At 30.6% G+C, this 25,305-nt stretch overlaps 1 protein-coding gene across 1 annotated transcript; it reads right to left on the bottom strand.

Moving 5' to 3' along the window:
* Positions 1 to 13,268: 13,268 nt before the first annotated feature.
* On the bottom strand, positions 13,269 to 16,362 carry LOC123914806 (photosynthetic NDH subunit of subcomplex B 3, chloroplastic). The gene is made up of 6 exons (XM_045965983.1): positions 15,673 to 16,362; positions 15,471 to 15,587; positions 14,638 to 14,691; positions 14,459 to 14,521; positions 14,072 to 14,134; positions 13,269 to 13,493 (listed from the first exon to the last, which is right to left on the bottom strand). The coding sequence occupies exons 1-6, from the start codon at positions 15,823 to 15,825 to the stop codon at positions 13,458 to 13,460; spliced, it is 486 nt and encodes a 161-aa protein (XP_045821939.1). The 5' UTR covers positions 15,826 to 16,362; the 3' UTR covers positions 13,269 to 13,457.
* Between the last annotated feature and the right edge of the window lie 8,943 nt (positions 16,363 to 25,305).

The following is a 25,305-nucleotide window of genomic DNA, read 5'->3' as shown; positions in this document are numbered from 1 at the left end:
TGTAAATCTATATGTACAATTAGATATGATTCTTATGACCGCATTGCATGTTGGCAAAGTGACACGAATTGTCACATTTAAAGAATATTTTTTTTGAACGGCAAAAATTATTAACAGAATTCGAACCTACGACCTGTAAACAATGTGTAAACCAGTCAACCGCTAAGACGCACAAACAAGTTCAAAATGTTTAAAGAAATAAGTTTATGCTTTTGCTTATATTCCTAAGTACCATAATAATATATAAACCAAATAAGGAGTATTTGTGAATATAAGCAAAAGTAGAATTTTACCAATGGAAAAAAGGAAGAAGTATTGTGGGTATGTATATAAAACATAAATTAAAAATAATATAAAATTTTCAAAATTGTTGTATATAAATAATTGATAAAACATTCGGTCAACAAATTATAATAAATAAAACATAATTTTTTAAAAAAATATATTTTCCTTAATGGTTGTATCTAAATAAATTTAATTACCATGAATGAATAGTCATACATTGTATATGACACAATATAAGATTAGGAAGTAAATCGTCAAGAGTATCATAAAAAAAGACCTTGTTTTATTTAAGTTAATTATACATATAATAGCTACCTGGCGGCACCTAGAAGAAAAAAAAAATTAATCATCGTTTACGGTGGTAGAAACTTCGTACTAATATTATGATAACAAAAAAAATTAATTGGTATGATTAAACATCACGTTACAAAAAAAAAACTAGTCTATCGAACAATTTGAATGAATGTCAAACAAATTGTTAGTCTAGTTCAATCATATCCAATATACAACTAAATTGACAATGCTGTTAATAAATCAATTGCGAATTTGATTAAGTTGATAAAAGTCGATTTCCCGCAACTTGTTGGGAGTAGGGGCATCCAAGCTTGCCCAACCTAGACATTGTAACTAAAAGTTCTGTCTACTTATAAGTTTAGGGTAGTATTCGAAAACCATTTTCTTCTTCTTTTACTGGCTTGGAAAAGACCCGTAGGCTAACATTCTATTGTGTGATAACATGAATATTTGGTTAGTTAAAATGAAAAGAGAAGACAAGCTATCAAAACCTCGATATTTTCGTGGCATCAATATTCAAAACTATCTTCAAAGATGTATAATAAATCTTCAAAGACTATAACAAATCTCATTGTCAATGACTACAGTGTCAAATTGAGTAATGTGATTTAGAAGATTTTCTACGGTCTTTTGGATTCAAAACTCACTCGTATCTAAGCTAGTTACTATTTATTTATTTTTTTTGTCAATTTTTTTGGTTACAAAGCCCGTTACTATTATATAGGGTCCGTTTGGATTAACTTATTTTTGAGCTTATACAAAACAACTTATGCAAATAAATGAGGTTTTATGTAAATTTATAAGTTTCCACTAATGAAAATTGTATTTTTATAAGCTATTTTATCATAAACTAACTTGATAACCTTATAATAATACATAAAAAAATTATTTATTTGCATAAGCTGTTTTGTATAAGCTCAAAAATAAACTAATCAAAACGGACAGATAGTCACATTTTACTTATCTCGTGGCCGAACTCAGAATTATCGGAACCCCTCCCCCCTGAAAATTAAAGGGTTAATACAAAAAAAAAACGAACAATTCCAACGTCAACATTATATTTATTAAAAAAATTATAGAAAATTTATAATAAAAAAATATTTTAAATCCTTAGGCAAAAATATATTTTAGATACATATTTTAGATTTATTAGTTTTTTTATCATAAAAAAAATTGTATGATTTTTTTTTCTTTAACTACGTGAATGCAGGAAATTTCCGACAGTAAGAGCTGATCTCATCTTCGATCTATAGTGGGATTGAATTGAGACCTCTCACAAACATTGTCATATCTGACCAACTTAGTTACATTTATTTAGTAAAGTATTTAGAATATTGATTAATAAAATCCTTTAATAATACCCTTTAAGTCCTTCATGCTTAACTTAACTTAATTACTCCATATATTTGGACATTCCACAAAAGTCATGTCTAGCTTGACTTGACAATGCAAGGCTCCTTTGGATACATGTTTCCAAAGTCCCACATTGGCATTTTCTGTGTTTGATGAGTAAGTACAAGAAAAAGGTTTCAAAATAAAACATTTGCATCTTCACCAAAAGAAAATGGCCACTTTAAAGAAACTACTTTTTGCTTCCTCTCAACTTCAGAGACGTATCTTTCAAGTCCAAACAGTGAAGTCACACCTCAAAAAATTTAAATTTTGAAAACATTTTTCAATTTTGGAGCTTCAACAAGTGGTGTGGTCCAGAAATTTTGAGAGAAATAAATGACACTATCATTTGTACTCTTAGCTTATAGTATGTATTACTATTCCACCTACTTCTTACTATTCAATGTATATACACTATATTTATTAATTATTAAGGTAACTTATATTCTTAAAATTTATTTAATTTAAGAAGTATATATATTGAGAGGTCTTTAGAGCTCACATATAATATAACTCACTTCCCTCCACCCTTAGTTGAAAAGAGAACTTTCAAATTATATGATGCATTTTAGCATCTACCATTCTCTGCTCGATAAACAACTTTCGGGCATGTGGTTAATTTGTATAAATTTCAGATCACTTATAGTCGAATTGTGCTTGCAAAAACCAAAATTATGATTCGTAACTGGATAGAATTTTAGACTTTGGATTCTCCCTTTCCCTTTGTCATGGATCATTGTAGATGTTTTGAAATTTACTCTTTAGGCTTTTCATATTGCTCAGAGGCCCCCCAAATTTTCAATTTTACCCTTAAATACAAATCAGAAGATAGAACTTGTTCGGGATATTTCGGAGCATAATTTTTGAATTGTTTTGTGATTATATAATTTAAACAAAAGGATTTTGGAAGGTGTTCGAGAGGAGTAACCGCCCAGAGCACCACAATTTTAGGGGTACTATTTTTTTACTTATCGTGTATTTATGTGCGTGCGTGCATGCATGCATGCATTAAAATAAATAAATTAAATAATTATTCAACTAAATTTTAAAATAAACTTAGCCATATTATTGTTGAGATAGATAAGTGAAAGTTGGTATGTGATATAGATCCAAAAATTTATGTACAAACCTTTTTTTGCAACATTCATATTTTTACCTCCACTATTTTTAGATAATTCGAAAAACAGACAAATAAATCTCTCTATCTAATACACTTAAAATTTCAATTGTGCAGGAGAGAAAAACAGATGCGCAAAAGAAAAGATCGTCCATCAAGCACATTATGCAGCTCGACGAGAGAGGGTAAGAGTGTCAATAATAACACTTCTGACCCTCCTCAGTTTGGTCAGGCCGAATGTGTTGTGTGTTTGGAAGATTTTACAAACACACAAACATATTCTGCCTTACCATGTGAACATATATTCTGTGAGGAATGTATGTCCGATGTCGTATTACACGGTGAGGCATGCCCAATTGTAGGGTAAACATTTTAGAATAAGAGTTCTATGTATAATATTGTGATTATAAAATAAATAAAACATTTTATTTGAATTGTAGTTTAATTTGACTTATATGGAGATTTTGAGAAGTTTGACTTATTGCATTCACTAGCACAACATTAAATTTTACTCCTTTCGTTTCAAAATGTAAGTCATTTTGGACAAATTACATAAATTAAGAAATATAATCAATGTTGTATGGAAAAGAGAATTTATAAGTTAGTTTACAAAATTGTCTTTCATTAATGATATATGAAAGATAAATTGAAGAATTGAAAGCAGAGAGAGTAATATGTAGTTAAGAGTATAATAAGAAAACTAGCATTAAATGCTTCATTAGTAATGTAAAGTGACTTATAATTTGGTACAAAATTTTTTTCTTCTCAAAGTGGCTTACAATTTGAGATCGAGGGAGTATCAGATTTTGAGAATTGAACTGATTCCGCTCTTCAATTTTTTTTTAATATTATAAAATTGGAAAAAATTATTATTATTAATATCAATGATACTAATAATTCTTTTATAAAAAAAAAACGATGATACTAATAATTACTTTATAACTGTCCTAATTATATTTCAATCTTTAATTAGATAAACCATGGATCATTATTTTTTATGCTAATAACAACTAAAAAAAAGCACAAAAGCAATTTCGAATTGCACAAAAGCAACTCAGAAAGACCGTTTAGTTTAAAAAGACTGTCATTTTTTTATTGAAAAATAATTAATAATATATTTGCACGAAAAGGAATTGGTGGGATATATATATATATATATAAAATATTCAAATGAGAACCCCCCAATATATAAAATTGAATTCAACTCAAACAATCTTTCTCTATGTGCGTGCGTGCAATTGCATTTGTGTGGATTCATGTGTTAAAATAAATAAATTAAATAATTATTAAATTAAATTTTAAATTTGAGGAACATTGGACCATCCTATCTATCTAAGAGGAGTGCTGTGTGTGTTAAAAGAGTGTGTTAGAGGGTGTGACCCTAGCACTCTTCATCTTTCATTTCCACTCACAAAATGTCATATGGCTTAGATGACTTGGCTAGTTGTGTACTTTTAATTTAGTTATCAAATTTTTGGACATCAATTGTCCTTACTTTGGACACATGGCAACATTTTAAATAAGGGCAATTGAGAGTTTTCTAGAACAATCAACTTTCTTATATAGATTAGATAGATGAAGAGTGCTAGGGTCTGTTGAAAGTACAAAAGTAAGTTTTAGAATTATCGTCTCCACAGGGACTAGTGTGATATTAAAAACCGTTCAACAATTACCATAATTTTAAGTGAAGTATTTAAAGTTTGTTTTGTTGTAAAAACTTGCAAAAGCATATAAATGTAAATAAAAATGTGATTAAAGATTCAGAGAGAAAAGGTTGTCGGGATTAGACTTCACTCTTTCACTTATATGTACGTTTCTAAAACATTCATATATATTTTAACTAATCATCAACATATCACGTATTGCTCACGGATGTTTCTGTGTCCAGATAACGACAAGAATCACGTTATACTTATTAATCCTCGATGTCTCGATTGAATAATTAATATAACGACTAAATTGTATTATTTAAACTCCGATGTCTCGAAACATTTGAATAACACAACAGCATTAAGTTTCAATACAAAAGTGAATATTAAAAACCTAAATCTATGTCTAGAGTTTTAGGATTTTTAATAAGTGATTATCTTTTCCATTTGATTCAAAGTGAAATATGTCTATAACAATTCAAATCTTAAAGATAAACATGCAAATCAAAGATAACACTAAGTTGATGATAAATTAAAACATATATAACATGATTAAGAGTTGTACATATTTATGAATGAGCTACACCTAATCCCAACAACAAAAGATTTAGTCACTCATTGTCATGGTGGTAAACTTACAAATGTGGAAAGAGGAACAAAGAGTGCACATCAATCCCTTGATCTCTCAAGTTGGATGGATCCACCTTCTATTGCCTATGACCTAAGCTTAATTCTAATTTAATTGCTCTCTTTGAACTCCCTGAATTGTTTTTTTTTTTGCAATGAGAGTGAATTGCTATTTATAGGCATCAAGTGGTCGCTCAGCCACCACCTGGTCGCTCAGCCATCAACTTGCCTTGGTGAAGGGGCTTTCTTGACACGTACAAAAGTTGAAGCTTGATGCCCAAGATTTCCTTCAATTTGGTCGCTCAGCCACCACCTGGTCGCTCAGCCACCAACTTGGCTTGGTGAAGAGGTTATTTGACACGTGTGGAATTCTTTGCTTGTTTCCCAAGATTTCTTTTAAATTGGTCGCTCAGCCATCACCTGGTAGCTCAGCCACCAGCCTCTTGGAAAAAGAATTAAATTTTGCTCCTCTTTTAATCATGAAAGCTTAAAAAGCTAGGATTAGGACATAAAACATATCTTTAGTTAAAATGTACAAAGTTTTGGGGTTTTAATTATAAATATCTTTGAAAATCAGTCGATAATTGCCTTAATTGAGTAAGATATTTAACTACTTTTTGGCACTTATCAACTCTCCCCAACTTAGAACTTTGTTTGTCCTCAAACAAAAGTCCAAAATAAACTCTCAAAATATGGTTCAAACCTCATTAGTGCATAATTCATTCAAGCTTTGCAATCAAAAAACTTTGGTTTTAAATCATTTCAAGTTTGCATGATTCAATTTATTGCAAGTTCAAAATCAAACCTTAATAATCATCAAAGAATCAAAGCATGAATGTGAAATAGTTTCAAAATTCAAGTAAGATTTCAATCTTTCCAAATCAACAAGATAATCAACTAGAATCACAATTCTCACAAGTGTTTCAACTCAAGGGTGTAGTGTTTCTCTCAATCCAAGCAATGTGTTCACAACAAATCAATTCAAACATACATCTCAACAAATCACAAGACATGTTATCAATCATGGATCACTAAGGTCTTTCTTAAGCTTGTAATGGGGCTAGGCTACAAAAACTAATTGTTTTTCTTTGGATTCAAAAAGCCTTAAGGATGAGAGAGCATAAACTTTGAGTATCTTTATTACATTACATAAGCTATTCATCCTCTTTCACTTTCCTCATTCTTTACTTTTGGGATTCTTTTTGTATGCTACAATCTCTTCTTTTTCTTTTTTCTTTTTTTTTTTTTTTTTTTTTTTTTTTTCTTTTTTTTTTTCTTTTCAATTTGAATGACTTCTTTTGATTGTAACATCTTTTCAAAATTCTTTTTCTTTTTCACAATCACCATTTTCAACTACTTCTTTCTTTTTTTTCAAACAAACAAATAACCTCTTTCTCCCCAACTTATTTTCAACCCTACTTAAATTCAATGCTCAATCATCCTAAGACAAGGGTTAAGTCATTGTTTTTCTTTATTGTGGTTCAAGGGTTCAAAACAAACAAATTTTCAAATTTTTTTTTTTGGCTCAAGGGGGTAGCAAAGGATCACACAAGTCACAGGTAGGTTATATTTGGCCAAAGTAGTTATCCCTCAAAAAGAAACAAGGCCTTGATCATATCCATGACATCAAACACATCAAGTAATAGCAAGATTCAGTTAAAATCAACAGAGTTAAACACAATTGTCGGCTCTCAAATATATAAACAATGGAAGGTTCACACAATCTCACCCGGCTAGGTCTAAATGATTCATAATCAATTAATCATGTTAAGAAGGAACGAATGAAATCAAATTGAATAAAGCTACTTAGTTCAAATTCATCCTATCATTCAAAGATAATCACAAAGATTTCACCTCAAGCAATGCAATTTGAAAAATTCATTCTAATCATGCATTTGAATTTGATTAATCACAAACCTAGACATTTCAATTCATATGCACATTTAGCAATCACAAAAGTTTAAACCATGTATGTTTACAAAAATTTCAGTCAACATTTGCAATAAACATAAAACATGAATTTAATGACTGAAACAATAAAATGTCACTGTATATGGCGTGCTTTAATCCTCTGCTTCTGCTATTCTCCCTCTTCAACAAGTGTGGACTGTCCTCAGGCCATGAAAATGAAGTTATGCCTGCATTTACAACAAGGTAAAACATACAACCCTAGGCTTTTGTCAGAATTTCCAAAAGCTCTGATAAGCTCGCTTAGCGAGAAAGGGTCTCGCTCAGCGACTATAGCAGAAAACAGAATTTCAGATGAAGTTCACACCAATTCAAAGACTTTGTTTTCAAAAGTGATTGGACAACATGTTCAAAAACTATTATAACATATAAGAAACTAAAAATGCTTTAAATAAAAGTAAAGGAAAGAAAATTGGGTTGCCTCCCAACAAGCGCTTGGTTAACGTCGGTAGCTCGACGCCTGAGATGTTAGGGTGGCCAAAATGAAACGGACAACACATCATCCGTCTTTTTCCTTCGGTTTGGGAGGAACTCCATGAACTTGAAATATAGATATTGCGGAGTCCATATCCTCCCCAATTGCTTCATATTGAACAAGGCACATATTTCATCTATCACCCGATCAATCTCCGCCTTGTTCTCCATCTCCCTCTTTTGCTCAATTGATATTTCCTTGTCAAGTAATCCCTTAATTTCTTCTGCACCCATCATCACTTCTTCATTAGCAACAGTGCTCGTCTTCTCAATACATGGCAATTCTTGAGGAAGTTCTACCTCGTGTGGTGTCTCTATTTCTATCACTATTTTCTCTTCATCACATCCATCGCGCATTCTTTCTTCCTCGTTGTTTTCAACACCTTTCACACTTTCTCCACTTTCCTCATTTTTCATTGGATTATTATCTTTCTCGTCAGGAGTGGTTTGTGTGTTGGTTTGAAATGTTCCTCCTTGGTAATTGTTATTGGCTAACTGTTTAGTCAACTGAACAAGCTGATTTTCCAAATTTTTGGCTCTTGCAAGACTGTTTTTCAGATATTGTTGGTGCTGGTCTTGCATCTGTTGCATTTGTTGGTTTTGTTGCTGTTGCATTTCCATGAATTTAATCATGGTCTCCTCCAATCTAGCCTCTGAAGTTTGCCCATAATTATACGGAGGAAACTGTTGATATGATTCATACTCACCCGGAGTATAGAAGTTGTAATACCCACGATCAGTCATGGTTTTACTTTTAATGGGGAATCTGAAAAAGGATTCAACAAACAAGAAAAACAACTTTCTTTGTCTAGCAAAGAGGATTAGTACAAGCAAAAACTATACAATATAAACAAATATATACAAATACTTAAAAGAATATAAATTGTTGCAATGCTCCAATATCTAAACGCCAGTCCCCGGCAACGGTGCCATTTTGTTGAAAGTACAAAAGTAAGTTTTAGAATTATCGTCTCCACAGGGACTAGTGTGATATTAAAAACCGTTCAACAATTACCATAATTTTAAGTGAAGTATTTAAAGTTTGTTTTGTTGTAAAAACTTGCAAAAGCATATAAATGTAAATAAAAATGTGATTAAAGATTCAGAGAGAAAAGGTTGTCGGGATTAGACTTCACTATTTCACTTATATGTACGTTTCTAAAACATTCATATATATTTTAACTAATCATCAACATATCACGTATTGCTCACGGATGTTTCTGTGTCCAGATAACGACAAGAATCACGTTATACTTATTAATCCTCGATGTCTCGATTGAATAATTAATATAACGACTAAATTGTATTATTTAAACTCCGATGTCTCGAAACATTTGAATAACACAACAGCATTAAGTTTCAATACAAAAGTGAATATTAAAAACCTAAATCTATGTCTAGAGTTTTAGGATTTTTAATAAGTGATTATCTTTTCCATTTGATTCAAAGTGAAATATGTCTATAACAATTCAAATCTTAAAGATAAACATGCAAATCAAAGATAACACTAAGTTGATGATAAATTAAAACATATATAACATGATTAAGAGTTGTACATATTTATGAATGAGCTACACCTAATCCCAACAACAAAAGATTTAGTCACTCATTGTCATGGTGGTAAACTTACAAATGTGGAAAGAGGAACAAAGAGTGCACATCAATCCCTTGATCTCTCAAGTTGGATGGATCCACCTTCTATTGCCTATGACCTAAGCTTAATTGTAATTTAATTGCTCTCTTTGAACTCCCTGAATTGTTTTTTTTTTTTGCAATGAGAGTGAATTGCTATTTATAGGCATCAAGTGGTCGCTCAGCCACCACCTGGTCGCTCAGCCATCAACTTGCCTTGGTGAAGGGGCTTTCTTGACACGTACAAAAGTTGAAGCTTGATGCCCAAGATTTCCTTCAATTTGGTCGCTCAGCCACCACCTGGTCGCTCAGCCACCAACTTGGCTTGGTGAAGAGGTTATTTGACACGTGTGGAATTCTTTGCTTGTTTCCCAAGATTTCTTTTAAATTGGTCGCTCAGCCATCACCTGGTAGCTCAGCCACCAGCCTCTTGGAAAAAGAATTAAATTTTGCTCCTCTTTTAATCATGAAAGCTTAAAAAGCTAGGATTAGGACATAAAACATATCTTTAGTTAAAATGTACAAAGTTTTGGGGTTTTAATTATAAATATCTTTGAAAATCAGTCGATAATTGCCTTAATTGAGTAAGATATTTAACTACTTTTTGGCACTTATCAGGGTCACACCCTCTAACACACTCTTTTAACTAGGGGTGTACATGGGTTGGGCAAATCCGGTCGACCCGGTCAAACCCACCCAACCCAACCCAAAAAAGTGGGTTGGGTCGGGCAAGTGGGTGGATATGGATTTCAAAAATGAAAAACCCATTAAAAAAATTGGGTTTCGGGTAAAACCGGACCCAACCCAAAAAACCCGCTAACCCACTAGTGCTATGTTTCTTGAAATTTTTTTATGAAAATACTAAAGATTTTTTCATTTGATTATTAAATATTTTTTATATTGAAAATGAGTTATACTATTTTTTACGAAAATAAAAAAGATTGAATAATTTTTATAAACAAATATGATAACTTTTCGCATTATTTTTTAAAAATTTAAAAAAATTGAATAATTTTCATAAACAAATATAGTGATTCATGGTATAGTCATTTGATATTAAAAAAAGCAAAAAAATCATTTGGATAACACGCTATCCAACCCGTAAATTAATAGATTTACACACAAAAATGGGTGATTATTTTTTATAGTGAAAAAAAGTTACCCTATTTTTCAAGAAGATACATTGATTGAGTTATTTTTTATGAGAAAATATGATGATTCAATATTTAGATATTTAATAAAAAAAATAGAAAAATAATTTGGGTAACCCACAACCCAACCCGGAAATTAGTGGATTTACCCAACCCGGCCTAATGTTATAACGGGTGGTTATTTTACTAAACCCAACCCGGAGTACCATATGTGGTTTGGGTTTTGGTTTTGGTCAAACCCAACCCAATCCGGCCCACGTACACCCCTACTTTTAACACACACCAATAACAATTAGCCAAGTCATCTATTTTTTTTATTCACTCACCTGCTGACCGGTTGTTCAGGTTGCAAAATATAACCTTTTGTCAAAAAAAAAAAAACAAAAAAAAAAAATTGAATGTTACTCGGATGTTCTGCAATTTCTCCGATCAATCTGACTTATTCTTTTCCGATTAAGGTCGTTTTTGTCAACATCTCTTTTATGAGTTCTATTGATTATTGGAAAGATTGAAATCTTAGGGTTTTGAATTTTGAATAAGGAAGATGGTGGCTTTTAGAATTTGATTTTGCTGAAGATGAAAGAAAATTGAAGGTTTGGGATGGTGAAAATGATGAAGCTTGAATGAAGAGCTTGGTGTTCTTCTCCTTGATACCATATAACAGAACAATTAATGAAGTTTCTATAAGGTCTATGTTTGTTGCAGGTGTTTTCCAGATCTTTTTCTAAATTATTTCTTAGGAGTGATTCTATTTTTTTGTTGGGCCGGGTTCCATTCTTCTGTGTTGGTGGCAATCTTTATGTTTGAGTTTTCTTACACATCAATAGGAGAGAAAAAGTGAATGGACAGAGGAGAAGTGAAGAACCTGCTGGAACATGAATGAACAGTGTTGGTGAGAAATTGAAGACCGAAGATGAAAAGTTAAGTGCAAATAAAATATAAAAAAATAAATTGTATACTCTATCAAAACAAAACCGGTAACATGTGATAGGAATAAAAAAATGAATGACATGGCTGATTGTTATTGGTGTGTGTTAAAAGAGTGTGTTAGAGGGTGTGATCCTAGCACTCCTCATGAAAGATATCATTGAGATTGAACCAAACCATCTAAGTCAACCACATGAAAAAGATCATTCAAGTTACAAATGAACCATATGACAGTGACATCACTGGTTTTGACTCTTTTTCTTTCTTCCAATTTCGGTTCCTAGTGTATGACACCAAATTTCAAATTCAACTTTTTTCCATCTCTTCACTTATTCAAATTTGAATTTCATTTCATTTCCTCTTTCATCACATCTTCTTTCTTTGTTTTCATTTTTTCTTTCTCTACTCATGTTAAACTACATTTTTTTCCTAATAGTTTGATTATGTTGTGTTTCACAAAAAAATTGAAAGATTTTTTTTTCTTCTATCTAACAAACAACAACAACATGAAGAACTTCATCATAGACAAATTACATCAAGATCACGCGGTATGCAAAAAAAAACTTTCATAATTCTTTTTCAAATTACATGTAAAATATTTGTTTATTTATAAATATAGTCCGTAAAACAAACCAGTATGTAAAATATTTTTTAAAAATTGGTCATTCTTACTAATGTAAATTTTAACTATCATATACTGGATAAGTTATCACTGATAAAAAATTCAAAATGATTATCATACGTGACACAAGTTCTTACTAATAAAAATTTCAATAAAACTATTTTACACGGGGTAAATTTTAACTGATATATAAATTTTAACTATCATATACTGGATAAATTATCACAGATAAAAAATGCAAAATAATTATCATATGTGAGACAAGTTTTTACTAATAAAAATTTTAAAAAAACTATTTTAAACGGAATAAATTTTAACTGGTATATAAATATGTTCTATGTAATTGTTTCTTTCAATTTTTTTGACGACGGCGGTCTCAACTAACGGCGTCCCGACGGCGGTTGGTGGCAATTCGTCGTCCGGTGGCTTGGGTGGTGGTATGATTGTGATATGAGAACAATCCATATGCCTCCTTCGTAAACTCTCCTTCTTCAGCTGAGTCGGGTTTCTCAATGGTTGTTTCCATGGTGATTCGTCCACTATCTCCTTCCACAGTGATTCCTCTGATCGTGGATGTACCGAAATCCCTGGGTTCCACGTTTTGTGAATTACTCCAACCACGATGAGCAGATTCGGATCCGGTGATTTTGCTTGCGGTGGAACCGTAGCAACTGAGTCGCAGTAAATATATTAATAATTGCAACTAATTTTGATTACCAAACTATAACTTAAAAAAATATCGTCGTAACGTTACGACCCGTGCGATAACACGTGTCTATTACTAGTTTACCCTATGAGAGTCGATGCGTAGTATAGGTACTTATGTTCAATTATGTTACTTTTTTTTTGAAGAAGCTAAATTAGCCCACCCAAATTGGCGTCAGAGAGAATCGAACCTCAAACCTCAAGAAGAGCACATTCCCAGGTCCCAAGCCAATACCAATGCACCAACCCAAGTGAGAGGTTTCATTTCCTAATCGTCATCAGTTAATATGCCACAAATGAATTTGAGTATTGATATGGATGAGCTATTCTCAAGTACAAGTCGTGCTAAAGAATAAAGATGAACAAAAGTAATTCAAGAGACAAAACAAAACATCATTAATATATATTAGATTAGATTAGATATATAAAGTGATTATACAAAGCAAACATGTTAGATATATAAAATGATTACAAACCAAGTGGCAAACATTATGTAAGGGGAATTATACATTACATTACACAGATAGTATAGTATATATTAGCAAACTTACACCAAATCAATCATAAATTAATGATACAAAAATCCATGATGCGCTACTTGTTGGCTTGGTTTGTTACTTCTTCCATTGAGGAATCCTTTGAACAACAACCTAAAAGTCCATCATAGCAAATATATCAATTCACTATAACTACTGGACTTGATGAAAATCAATCTTGATTACTTTTGGGATAAATCATTATTTTAATCTTTTTATAAAATATGGCATTCAATAAGAAATACAACAGCAAATTATTTGAACTTAAGTCTGCTGAGAACAGACTTAGTTATAAGTGTACGAAACAATAACCCTAAGTCGAGGTTTAGGGGCTAAAAGATCTGTCGGCCATCGTGCGTGGCTAAGGCCCTCATTCTAGTGTCAATGTTCCGACCTCCAGTATGAGATATCGCTTTTCCGTGGTATTTTCCACACCGAGTCTTGTGTAAGTCCTCACAATTTGTTCTTAGTTAAAAGACGTCTAAATGAGCTGAAGCGAGCAGTGTTTATAAACTATCCTTATTAGCCTCGACTCTCAAGCAATGCGAGACTTTTGATATACCGTAACAAGATTAAATAGTATGTGTTCTGCATGTATATATAACTATCACTCTTGGCACCATGTTTTCTACATACATGAGATATAGCACAATTTTTATTTCACAAAATATCTAGTAGCTAGAAAGATATACCTTGCCAGAGTTTTCTTTGTTCCCTACAATAGTTTGACAAGCCAGTCTCCAAGATTCAGGTTTCTGTTTAAAAAAGCCAAAGCTCAAAAGATTAGTTAATTTCAAAAGGTAGGAACAAATTACCCCCACAATATGAAAGGAACATGTTGATAAGCAAATGTTACAAAATAAAAGGGTCTTATAAATATTTTTACACTGGCTTAAGAACCTTCAAATCAATGTTAACAACTTGATTAGCAAGTTAAATCAGTTAAAATGTGTATCAGTTAAACTTGATCAGACTAAAAAATTTAACTAATTCAATCTATTCATGATCTCTCAAATACTGGCAAAATTAACTAAAGAGTGTTTCATGTGTATGCATTAAAGAGATAGTAGAAAACATGCCTTCTTAAGATATTTGAGTTCAGTATTTGTCCTTTCATTTAAAAGATCCTTTCCTTCAATGATCTGCAACACAAGAATTAATATGTAGTAGCAATTAGAGATAATAAACCAACAGTTGAATGAAATTGTGTAAAGGGTCATGTTTGTTAATATGGTATACGAGATGAAGAAAGTCATACCTCGACGATACAAGTTCCGCAGCTACCCCCTCCTCCACAGTTCATCAACTTCCCCTGTTGTAACAGTTAAATTAGTTTGCAAAACTCCTAAACATGATTCAGTCATTTTTTGTCCGTTTTTGAGACCCGACAGAAAAATTCACACATACTAAGACAATTGTTGAATTATCATGATCCAACATATGCTCATTTTACAGTGAATTGAGCCTAAATCTTTTTAGGGGGTTTGAATCCTTATTCACCGTACATTGTAGTGGAATGCAGAACTGCTGGACATAAATTAAAAAAATCCATCCACGTCCAACAGTTTTGCAGTCCACTATATTTTGTGCAATAGCTACAAATGATCTTTATCCCTCAATAGGGCTCAAAAAAGCTACAAGACTAAAACTACAAAAAAAACAAAATCCCTATATACTACTATACTACTACTATCTACTAACGAATTTTTCACATAACAAAAGAATTTGAACTTATATCCTCGTTGAATATGAGTTGATTTCTTACCAACGAGACGAAATATTTAATTATTTTTGCAAATTGAAAATATGTTTTCAATTTAATGTTTGATGTTAACCCTTCAATTCTCAAGAAAGAGTATAGTAATTCAAAGTTCGACCAAAGATAAGTAATGTTTGACTAATTGTTCTACTCAATCGAAATCGAATTTTCCCGGACAATTCGTTAATTCATTAACCACTCGAGCCTAATCACTTAGTTTAATTTAATAAATAAATGAATAATTATTTTTTGAAAATAAATGAATAATTAAAAATAGAAAATGTACATGTTGGTGGTTATGGTTGATTTGAATCATGTGGTGTGAGACATACATAGGTGGCATATAGCTCAATCTTGTTATCCGACATGATACTCCTCAACAGCTTATCTCCACTTATCGCCGTCGCTTTATCCACCGGATACGACCCCGAAGCACCGTCTGGTTTCGGCTGTAAACAATTTTTACATAATTTTCATTTCAACTTCAATTGAAAAGAAATTATAAATTATAATAATGCCATAGAAGATACATACCCCGATGAATTCGAGCTCTATTTCAGGAGGAGATTCAGTTGAATTTGCAACGAAAGAAACTGAATTTGGTCGCCGCCGGGGAAAATAGAAGGTCGGGTTCCGGGTGCCGGCGGTGAGTGGAAGTGGAGTGAATATATTGATACTGGAAGCCATTTCCGTTTTCTGTTATGCTCTGCTTCGCGCCTTCCCTTGTGTTGTTCTGTCTCTCTCCAATTGCAACTCCAACTCACTACTTATTAGACTCGGTCCGGGAACTGGATGGCCAATAAGCCGACTTATAGCTTATAAGAGCGAGCTCAGTTTGGTAACAATTGTTTTTTTTTAAAAACTTATAGCTTATGAAAAAGCTATCAATTTTCACAAGATACTAGGTAACCTCAATATTGTAACAAAACAGTTTCATCTTGTACTACGATGTTTGAAATGGAAAATCAACTGAAAACTGAGCATGATAATCAAATCAAAGATATTGTAAGTAAACGAAGGTTACATACCCAGCCATAGATGAAGTCAAAAGATTCAAAAACCTATTTTTTAGGTTTTTGTTTCGTTCTGTCTGTCTTTCTCAGAAACCTGCTAAATAGTGCAAGTAAGAAATAAACAAAGCACTTTTGTTTATTTTTGAATTAACACAGAAAAGAGAATATAATAATTTCATATTTTGGAATTGGCGGTGCCTAATGATCTATGGAGACAAGACGAGTCAATTTTGGAATGGGTGGAAGATGAAGAAGAGAGCCAGAGTTTTGAAATTAGGGTTTTGTTAAGGAAGATGGCTATGATTGCAGATGCTTTTGTGATTTGATGAAGACTTGTTTTTGTTGTGGATTGCACATGGATGAAAAAGAAACTTATACGAAACATGTTATACGAAATTAAGAATAATATTGAGGGTAAAATTGAATGTAGATATCTATAGGTGTTTTCCTTTTTTTTTAAAAAGATCTTAACCATCCATTTAATCTAACGGTATTTTTTAAGTGCCTCACCGGTGAGGGATTTGATAGCTCCCTCATGTTAGAAGCCACCAAATATAATATTTGAATGTATATTATCAAAGCTAAGTGATTAAACTACATGATAAATAATTTTTGGGCAAGGTTGAATCGATTGTGACTCATGAGGTACCTAAATTGGATTAAGACTAAAAAAAATGCAATCCCCAAGTTTGATTCTTCAAATCGTCATATATGTTAAGATTTCTATATTAGATGAGGAAGTTTTCTCTCTCAACTCTCCGTATTTCTTTTCTATCCATTGAATTTCCGTTTTTGTCTTTGGGGTACTGCGATTTATACGAACAGAATTTTTTTGTTATGCTAAAAAATTTCGGTTAATATAAACCGAAATATTATGTTCTAAATTTTTCCCAGATTTCCTACATAAGTTCTGCATGAGACCCTCAACTTCCACAATTTATTTGAAATACTAAACGATGTCCGACTTGAGTAAACAACCACTCGTTGAAAAGTTTAGAGTGTCAAGAATACAAATATAATTTTTGTTTTGAGGGTTAACTATCCAATTGGTTCCGTTTGACCAAAAACTGGGTAATGGTACAGAAACAGAGCAGAAACTTTTCTCAAACTTGTAGGTATATTTTCTCATACTATAATGAAATTTAACAATTCCAGTGTCAATCTTGTAGTAAAAAATCATTAGCATACAACTTATATTCAGAGAGCTATGATAAATTTACCACAGGTATCTCTACAACATTTTGCAGAAACTTTTCTCAAATTTGTAGGTAGATTTTCTCATACTATACTTAATGAAATTTAACAATTCCGGTGTCAATCTTGTAGTAAATTTTGTCTTCTTTACACTAGATTAAAAATCATTAGCATAAGACTTATATTCAGAGAGATATGCTAAATTTACCATAGGTATCTCTACAACATTTTGCAGAAACGTTTTTCAAACTTGTAGGTAGATTGATTTTATCATACTATACTTAATGAAATTTAACAATTCCGGTGCCAATCTTGTAGTAAATTTTGTCTTCTTCACACTAGATTAAAAATCATTAGCATACGACTTATATTCAGAGAGATATGCTAAATTTACCACAGGTAGCTCTACACGAATTTTCACATAAATTTTTCTTCTTTTTGAGGGGTAAATTTATGTTATTTCGGTTTATATAAACCGAATTTATGTTTAAAAGTCCTATTTCTTCGGTTCGTAAAAACCGAAGTTTGTTGGCAAAATTTTTTCAAACTGCAAGGGGCAAAATATGATTTTTGGAGGGTATAAAAGAAAGGTTGGGGGTCGGGAGAGAAATCATCTTAGATGAGATAAGACATAAACAAAAAAAATTTAAGGCTTAAATGCAGTTTTACCTCCTATATTTTGATTGAATCGAAATTTTACCCTTTTTATTTTAAAATCTGGAATTTTAACCCTTCTATTTTATAATTCTTTGAATTTTACCCCTATAATATAGAATTCAAACAAAGCCGACGGGTTATTATTTATGTTTTGTCTTGCTTTATAAAACATCATACCCGATTTCAATTTGTAGGGTATTGTATTTTTTATATGCTGAGTTAGGGCTTCTCCCACTTATTTACCTCACGAGGTGAACTACTAGCCATTAAAATACTTATTTCAAAACCATTAGATTATATATCGAAAGAGAAAGTATATAAAAAAGGGGTATTTACGATTTTATCGGATCTATCTAGGACCTTTTTTAGTGTCACAATCTTTTTATTTTCATACCAAAAAACTTTTCACAATATTTTTTTTACTTATTTGAAAAAAAAAATCACAATTGATTATTGCATTTGACCTTTTCAAAATTTTATTTTAATTGAACTTCGACATTATGTTAATAAAAGTTATAATATAAAAATCTTCCACAAGTAATGACAACTAAATTATATATGCTTGACCTTGGCGAAACTTTCAATAATTTTGTTTCAAGTTATAAAATTATTTTAAATATGTCATTTTCATATTTTAATATTTTCTAGACCATTCAAAAAAAAAAAATCTTCCACAAGTAATGACAAGTGACAACTAAGTTATATATGCTTGACCTTGGTGCAACGTGTCTTTCTTTTTTCCTCTTAATTAAAAGTAATAGAATTAGTTTTAAATAAAGTTATTTACATGGTTATAGACTAAATCAAAGATTAAGATAGTCTCTAAATTGTCCACGTGAGCTAGTTCAGTTGATAGGGACGTAACATATATTACGTAGGAGTCAGAGTTCGAACCCTAGACACTCAATATATAGAGGATGTATATTACTAGATTTCCGACCCGTGCAACGCACGGGCAAGCATTTGTTATATATTTTAATTGTTAGTACCATGATAAATAATTAGGCATAATATTAAGATATCAAACATTGACCTAAAAATAATCGAATAATACGAAATAGTACAATAATAATGACATAGGTCAATCAATAATACAACACATGATTTTTAAAGTAGAATTTGAAACTCATACTAATCAAAATATAATAAAACAACACATGGTTCAAAACCATAATAAAACATCACATGGTTCTTAAAACATAAGCTAAATTGAACAAATGATAAATAGAGTTAATCATGTTGGTCGATGATTCCAACATTCAAAATTTCTGGTGGATCTAAAAGAGTAATCCTAAGCCTGGAACCGATGTTGATATTAGCTTGTTTGATAAATGCAATCCACCCTTGACTTATATACTTCTCATTCATATTCCTTGGTGATGTATGAATCATGCAATTCATAGAAATGTCACGCACGGGGAAGAATTTGTTTATATGATATGGTTTTATATTTCGTTTGTTAGTACAATCAATAAATAATTTCATATAATTTCCCGATATCATTATAAATTAAACTAAATATAATACGACATTGTCATTAGATTAGAGGGATAATCTTTATCTAATTAAATACAGCACTTAAGATTATATGATTAAATAATGACATAAGATTTTTTAAATAAAACAATTAGACAAATGTTAATTATTAACACAATACAACCATATAATAAGGAAAATATAATAAAGACTACATAAAATCATACAGCTCCGGTGCATTTTTTAGATATATAAAATTTGAAAATTAATATTAAATTTAATGTATAAACAAAATGGATACACAAAACATAGAGCGTATAATAAAGGCTACATAAAATCTTACAGCCCCCATGCATTTTTTAGAGATATAAAATTTGAAAACTAATATTAAATTTAATGGATAAACAAAATGGATACACAAAACATAGAACGTATAATAAAGGCTCCATAAAATCTTACAGTCCCCTTGAGTTTTTTAGAGATATAAAATTTGAAAATTAATATTAAATTTAATGGATAAACAAAATGGATACACAAAACATAGAGCGTATAATAAAGCCTACATAAAATCTTACAGTCCCCGTGCGTTTTTGAGATATACGAAATTTGAAATTTATTTATGGTAAAAGATATATATCATATTACACGGTTACATTATGAAATTATAAATTCAATTAAAAAATTATGTAATATTGAATGGATAGACAAAATGGATGCACAAAACATAGAGCATTTGATAAAGTCTACATAAAATCATACAGTCCCCGTGCATTTTTGAGAGATACGAAATTTGAAATTTATTTATGGTAAAAGATATATCATATTACACGGTTACATTATGAAATTATAAATTCAATTAAAAAATTAATGTAATCTTGAATGGATAGACAAAATGGATGCACAAAACATAGAGCGTATGATAAAGTCTACATAAAATCATACAGTCCCCGTGCATTTTTGAGAGATACGAAATTTGAAATTTATTTATGGTAAAAGATATATCATATTACACTGTTACATTATTAAATTATAAATTCAATTAAAAAATTAATGTAATCTTGAATGGATAGACAAAATGGATGCACAAAACATAGAGCGTATAATAAAGTCTACATAAAATCATACAGTCCCCGTGCATTTTCGAGAGATACGAAATTTGAAATTTATTTATGGTAAAAGATATATCATATTACACGGTACCGTTATGACATTATAAATTCAATTAAAAAATTAATGTAATTTTGAATGGATAGACAAAATGGATACACAAAACATAGAACTTACAATAAAGTCTACATAAAATCATACAGTCCCCGTGCATTTTCGAGAGATACCGAATTTGAAATTTATTTATGGTAAAAGATATATCATATTACACGGTACCATTATGAAATTATAAATTCAATTAAAAAATTAATGTAATCTTGAATGGATAGACAAAAAATGGATACACAAAACATAGAGCGTATAATAAAATCTACATAAAATCATACAGTCCCCGTGCATTTTTGAGAGATACGAAATTTGAAATTTATTTATGGAAAAAAATATATCATATTACACAGTACCATTATGAAATTATAAATTTAATTAAAAAATTAATGTAATCTTGAATGGATAGACAAAATGGATGCACAAAACATAGATCCTATGATAAAGTCTACATAAAATCATACAGTCCCCGTGCATTTTTGAGAGATATGAAATTTGAAATTTATTTATGGTATAAGACATATCATATTACACGGTTACATTATGAAATTATAAATTCAATTAAAAAATTAATGTAATCTTGAATGGATAGACAAAATGGATGCACAAAACATAGAGCGTATGATAAAGTCTACATAAAATCATACAGTCCCTGTACATTTTTGAGAGATACGAAATTTGAAATTTATTTATGGTAAAAGATATATCATATTACACGGTACCATTATGAAATTATAAATTCAATTAAAAAATTAATGTAATCTTGAATGGATAGACAAAATGGATGCACAAAACATAGAGCGTATGATAAGGTCTACATAAAATCATACAGTCCCCGTGCATTTTTTAGAGATATGAAATTTGAAATTTATTTATGGTAAAAGATATATCATATTACACGGTACCATTATGACATTATAAATTCAATTAAAAAATTAATGTAATCTTGAATGGATAGACAAAATGGATACGCAAAACATAAAGCTTATAATAAAGTCTACATAAAATCATACAGTCCCCGTGCATTTTCGAGAGATACGAAATTTGAAATTTATTTATGGTAAAAGATTTTTGCTATTACACGGTACCGTTATGACATTATAAATTCAATTAAAAAATTAATGTAATTTTGAATGGATAGACAAAATGGATACACAAAACATAGAACTTATAATAAAGTCTACATAAAATCATACAGTCCCCGTGCATTTTCGAGAGATACGAAATTTGAAATTTTTTTATGGTAAAAGATATATCATATTACACGGTACCATTATGAAATTATAAATTCAATTAAAAAATTAATGTAATCTTGAATGGATAGACAAAAAATGGATACACAAAACATAGAGCGTATAATAAAATCTATATAAAATCATACAGTCCCCGTGCATTTTTGAGAGATACGAAATTTGAAATTTATTTATGGGTAAACATATATCATGTTTCACGGTTACATTATGAAATTATAAATTCAATTAAAAAATTAATGTAATCTTGAATGGATAGACAAAATGGATACACAAAACATAGAGCGTATAATAAAGTCTACATAAAATCATACAGTCCCCGTGCATTTTCGAGAGATACGAAATTTGAAATTTATTTATGGTAAAAGATATATCATATTACACAGTTACATTATGAAATTATAAATTCAATTAAAAATGTGAAATATTACTCAATTTTGATATTCACCTGTTTATGCGTATAATTATTAATTCGTAATTAGTCCAATTAAGTGTGAAATATTACTCAATTTCCTTATGACATGAAATTCATTTACTAATATTATTGGTAAATAGAAAAACTAAACAAAAACTATTTGAAGACTAATTCATCAAAACAATACATTATATGAAAAACTTAAAATACGCATAAACATAAAATAGGATGATTATTCTTCAATTGAAAACTAATAATAGTAGAGTTAAAATAGGATAAATGATTTGAGAAGGTTCGAACAATGGTACGATATTCAAGGTTTCGGTAGAGAGAGATTATCATCATAATAAAATTAACAGATTAATAAACGGTGTAAGTTTAGAGGGGAGGTGTTTGTCTATTCAATAGACTTTAGGGGAGGTTTGTGTCTATTACAATAGAATTTAGGCGAGGTCATTGTAATTTTCCCCTTAATTATACAACATGATATATGAATTTAAAGAGAAGATATATCCTATTGAGATATCATATAAGCCACCACATAAAAACTTGGTCATCTCCCAAGAAGTTCAACCTCTTCATGGTAAACCTTTCTTGCTCCTGCCATCTACAATTATGTAAAAAAAATTAGTCACAACCAAAAAAGAAAACATTCATTCAACTCATACATGTTTTTTTTTTAGTCTACCTAATTTGAAACATGTTAAGTTAACAAACGAAAATGTAAATAATGGTGCATATTAAAACTTAGCAATCAATCCAAAACAGATCTATGGTAGGCTTTATTTTTCTTTCACAATCATTGAGAGTTTTCAAATACAAAGAAAGCTATGTAGCTCACCAACTCTCATTAAAGTAAGTAATTCAAAGGATGACAATGATTTTTTCTATCTAAATCAAACTAAAGTAATTAAAAGTATCATACTATAAATGATCACTCAAACAATAGTCCTCAAAATGATAAAATGAAATGAAATTAAGTAGTAGTAATAATAAAATGAAATTAAGTAATGGAAAGGAAATTCAAACAAATAATACACACTATAAAACTAAATATAGTCCTAAAATGATCTCATTGTTCTTTAGCAATTTGTGTTGATGCTATCTCCCTTTCTAACCTCCCTTCATCCTACCTCTTTCCTACAACCATTCCACACCCATGTCAAAAATAGTAGATGACAAAATTATAACAGAAGACAATTGGCTGGTGATGATAAAACTAAAAGCAAAACCTTAGATTACCAAACACCCTTCAAAGTACAAATATAGCTTTATATAACTTCATTGATGATATAATATAAGATATTTTATATTGTTCTTGGGAGTTGCTTTGGTCATTGTAAACTAATACCCTTTACTCTTTAGTGATAGTGGAGAAAAAAACACTATGTTCAGCAAACACCACCGTCTGCAGAGATTTTATCCAAAATCTCAAATTATAACTACAAATCATTAGCCAAGAGACTCAAGGTTTTGATGTTAGAATCTTTTTTAAAGATCACCGACACATATGCTTTTAACATGTAACTATAACTATCTTAAGAACAATTAGACTAAAAGTATGTGCTTTTAACATCTGCAGAAAAAAATATTTAAATTTAAGCAACCTGATATTCTAAATCCTTCAAAAAAAAGTCAAAGAAGAAGACTCACATTTGAAGAGAAGATCACGAATGGTGGCAAAAAAGACTGGTGCGGTGATTATGTCGAAGTAGTTCTGAACCTTCAACAAACATAAGGAAAATATAGAAACTCCAAATATGAGAGGATGAAATGGAACCGTCACACAGAGGATGGTGATCCTCCCTCTCCATTTTCTTTATTGTCATGTGCTTGTCCCAACCTTTTGTACTCTTTCCTCAAGATTACAAACTGAAAAAAAAATATTTCAAAGGTAAAGTAAATATTTATTAAAAAAATAACAAAACACCATGAAGGAAAAGTTGTACACAAAAGACTAAGACTAAATACAAACAGAAAGATCCCAAAACATAAATCAAAACCTAACAAAAACAATAAATAAGTGCACCACCACCAAGCTGAAATAACAGACTAAGATTTGCCTGCAGCAAAAATACATATCAGTATGGTAGAGGGGAGCTACTCATGATGATGAACCACACCGCACATGAAAACTCCAAAGCAAATATATTCTAATCAAGGGCAAGCTCAAACAATCTTAAAATAATTATCCCTAACCACAATTAAAGAGGGATAATAATTCATGACACAACTATGCTAAACAAAGAATTTGTGAACTGATACCAATTCAAACCCCATCCAAAAGTTGCAATTAAACCAAAACCAAAAATTTTATTTTCATAAAAAAAAACCACTGGACAAATTTATCATGACATATATGTGTGTGTGTGATTCATTCAACAATTGAATTAAATTCCCTTGATTACTAAATGCTAATGTGTGCAGTTCAATATGCTGATCACTTTTCTCACAGACCTTTAAGATATAAATACTTGAGAAATAATGCACATGCTTAAAATAGTGCTACAAAAGTAAAAGTATCAAGTAAAATGAAGTTAAATCTTGAAAACCATTTACTAATGGCCTTTACAGGTGCTTATGAATTGGAACAGATAAGCCAATCTCTTGAAAGTAATAAACACAGAGCAGAAATCATCCATTGCTTTGATTCTCTTAAACAAATTCACTAAACAAAAAGTATCACACTATAGTGTGACAAAAGGACCACAAACAAAAAATTGAAGAGAAAATGAAATGTAGCAAATGGAGGAGAATGATTTTGGAGGGACTTTTGAAATTTAGATTTTGAAAGCATTGGTCAAAGCATTGTAGAATAGGATTGCAAAGTAGCTTTTGGTTTTTCACCAAAATGGGGTGGAGAAAGACAAGAAGGAAAACAATGTGTGAAGGAAAAGAAAAAAAAGGAAAACATTTATGAAAGTGAAAGAAACCAAACCTCTTCATTATT

This window comes from Trifolium pratense, linkage group LG1, assembly GCF_020283565.1.
Source record: "Trifolium pratense cultivar HEN17-A07 linkage group LG1, ARS_RC_1.1, whole genome shotgun sequence".
In the NCBI taxonomy this organism is placed as follows: domain Eukaryota; kingdom Viridiplantae; phylum Streptophyta; class Magnoliopsida; order Fabales; family Fabaceae; genus Trifolium; species Trifolium pratense.
Note: the sequence above shows the minus strand (reverse complement) of the source record. Positions and strands in the feature narration are given on the sequence as shown.

Bases quoted from the DNA above. Each gene is read 5' to 3' on its own strand.
- LOC123914806 (XM_045965983.1), bottom strand. From the start codon at position 15,825: ATGGCTTCCAGTATCAATATATTCACTCCACTTCCACTCACCGCCGGC. The intron at 14,135-14,458 runs GCATGTTTTCTA...TTTTTTAAACAG, and splicing joins AACTCAAATATCTTAAGAAG to AAACCTGAATCTTGGAGACT. The intron at 13,494-14,071 runs GTATATCTTTCT...ATGGACTTTTAG, and splicing joins ACAAAGAAAACTCTGGCAAG to GTTGTTGTTCAAAGGATTCC.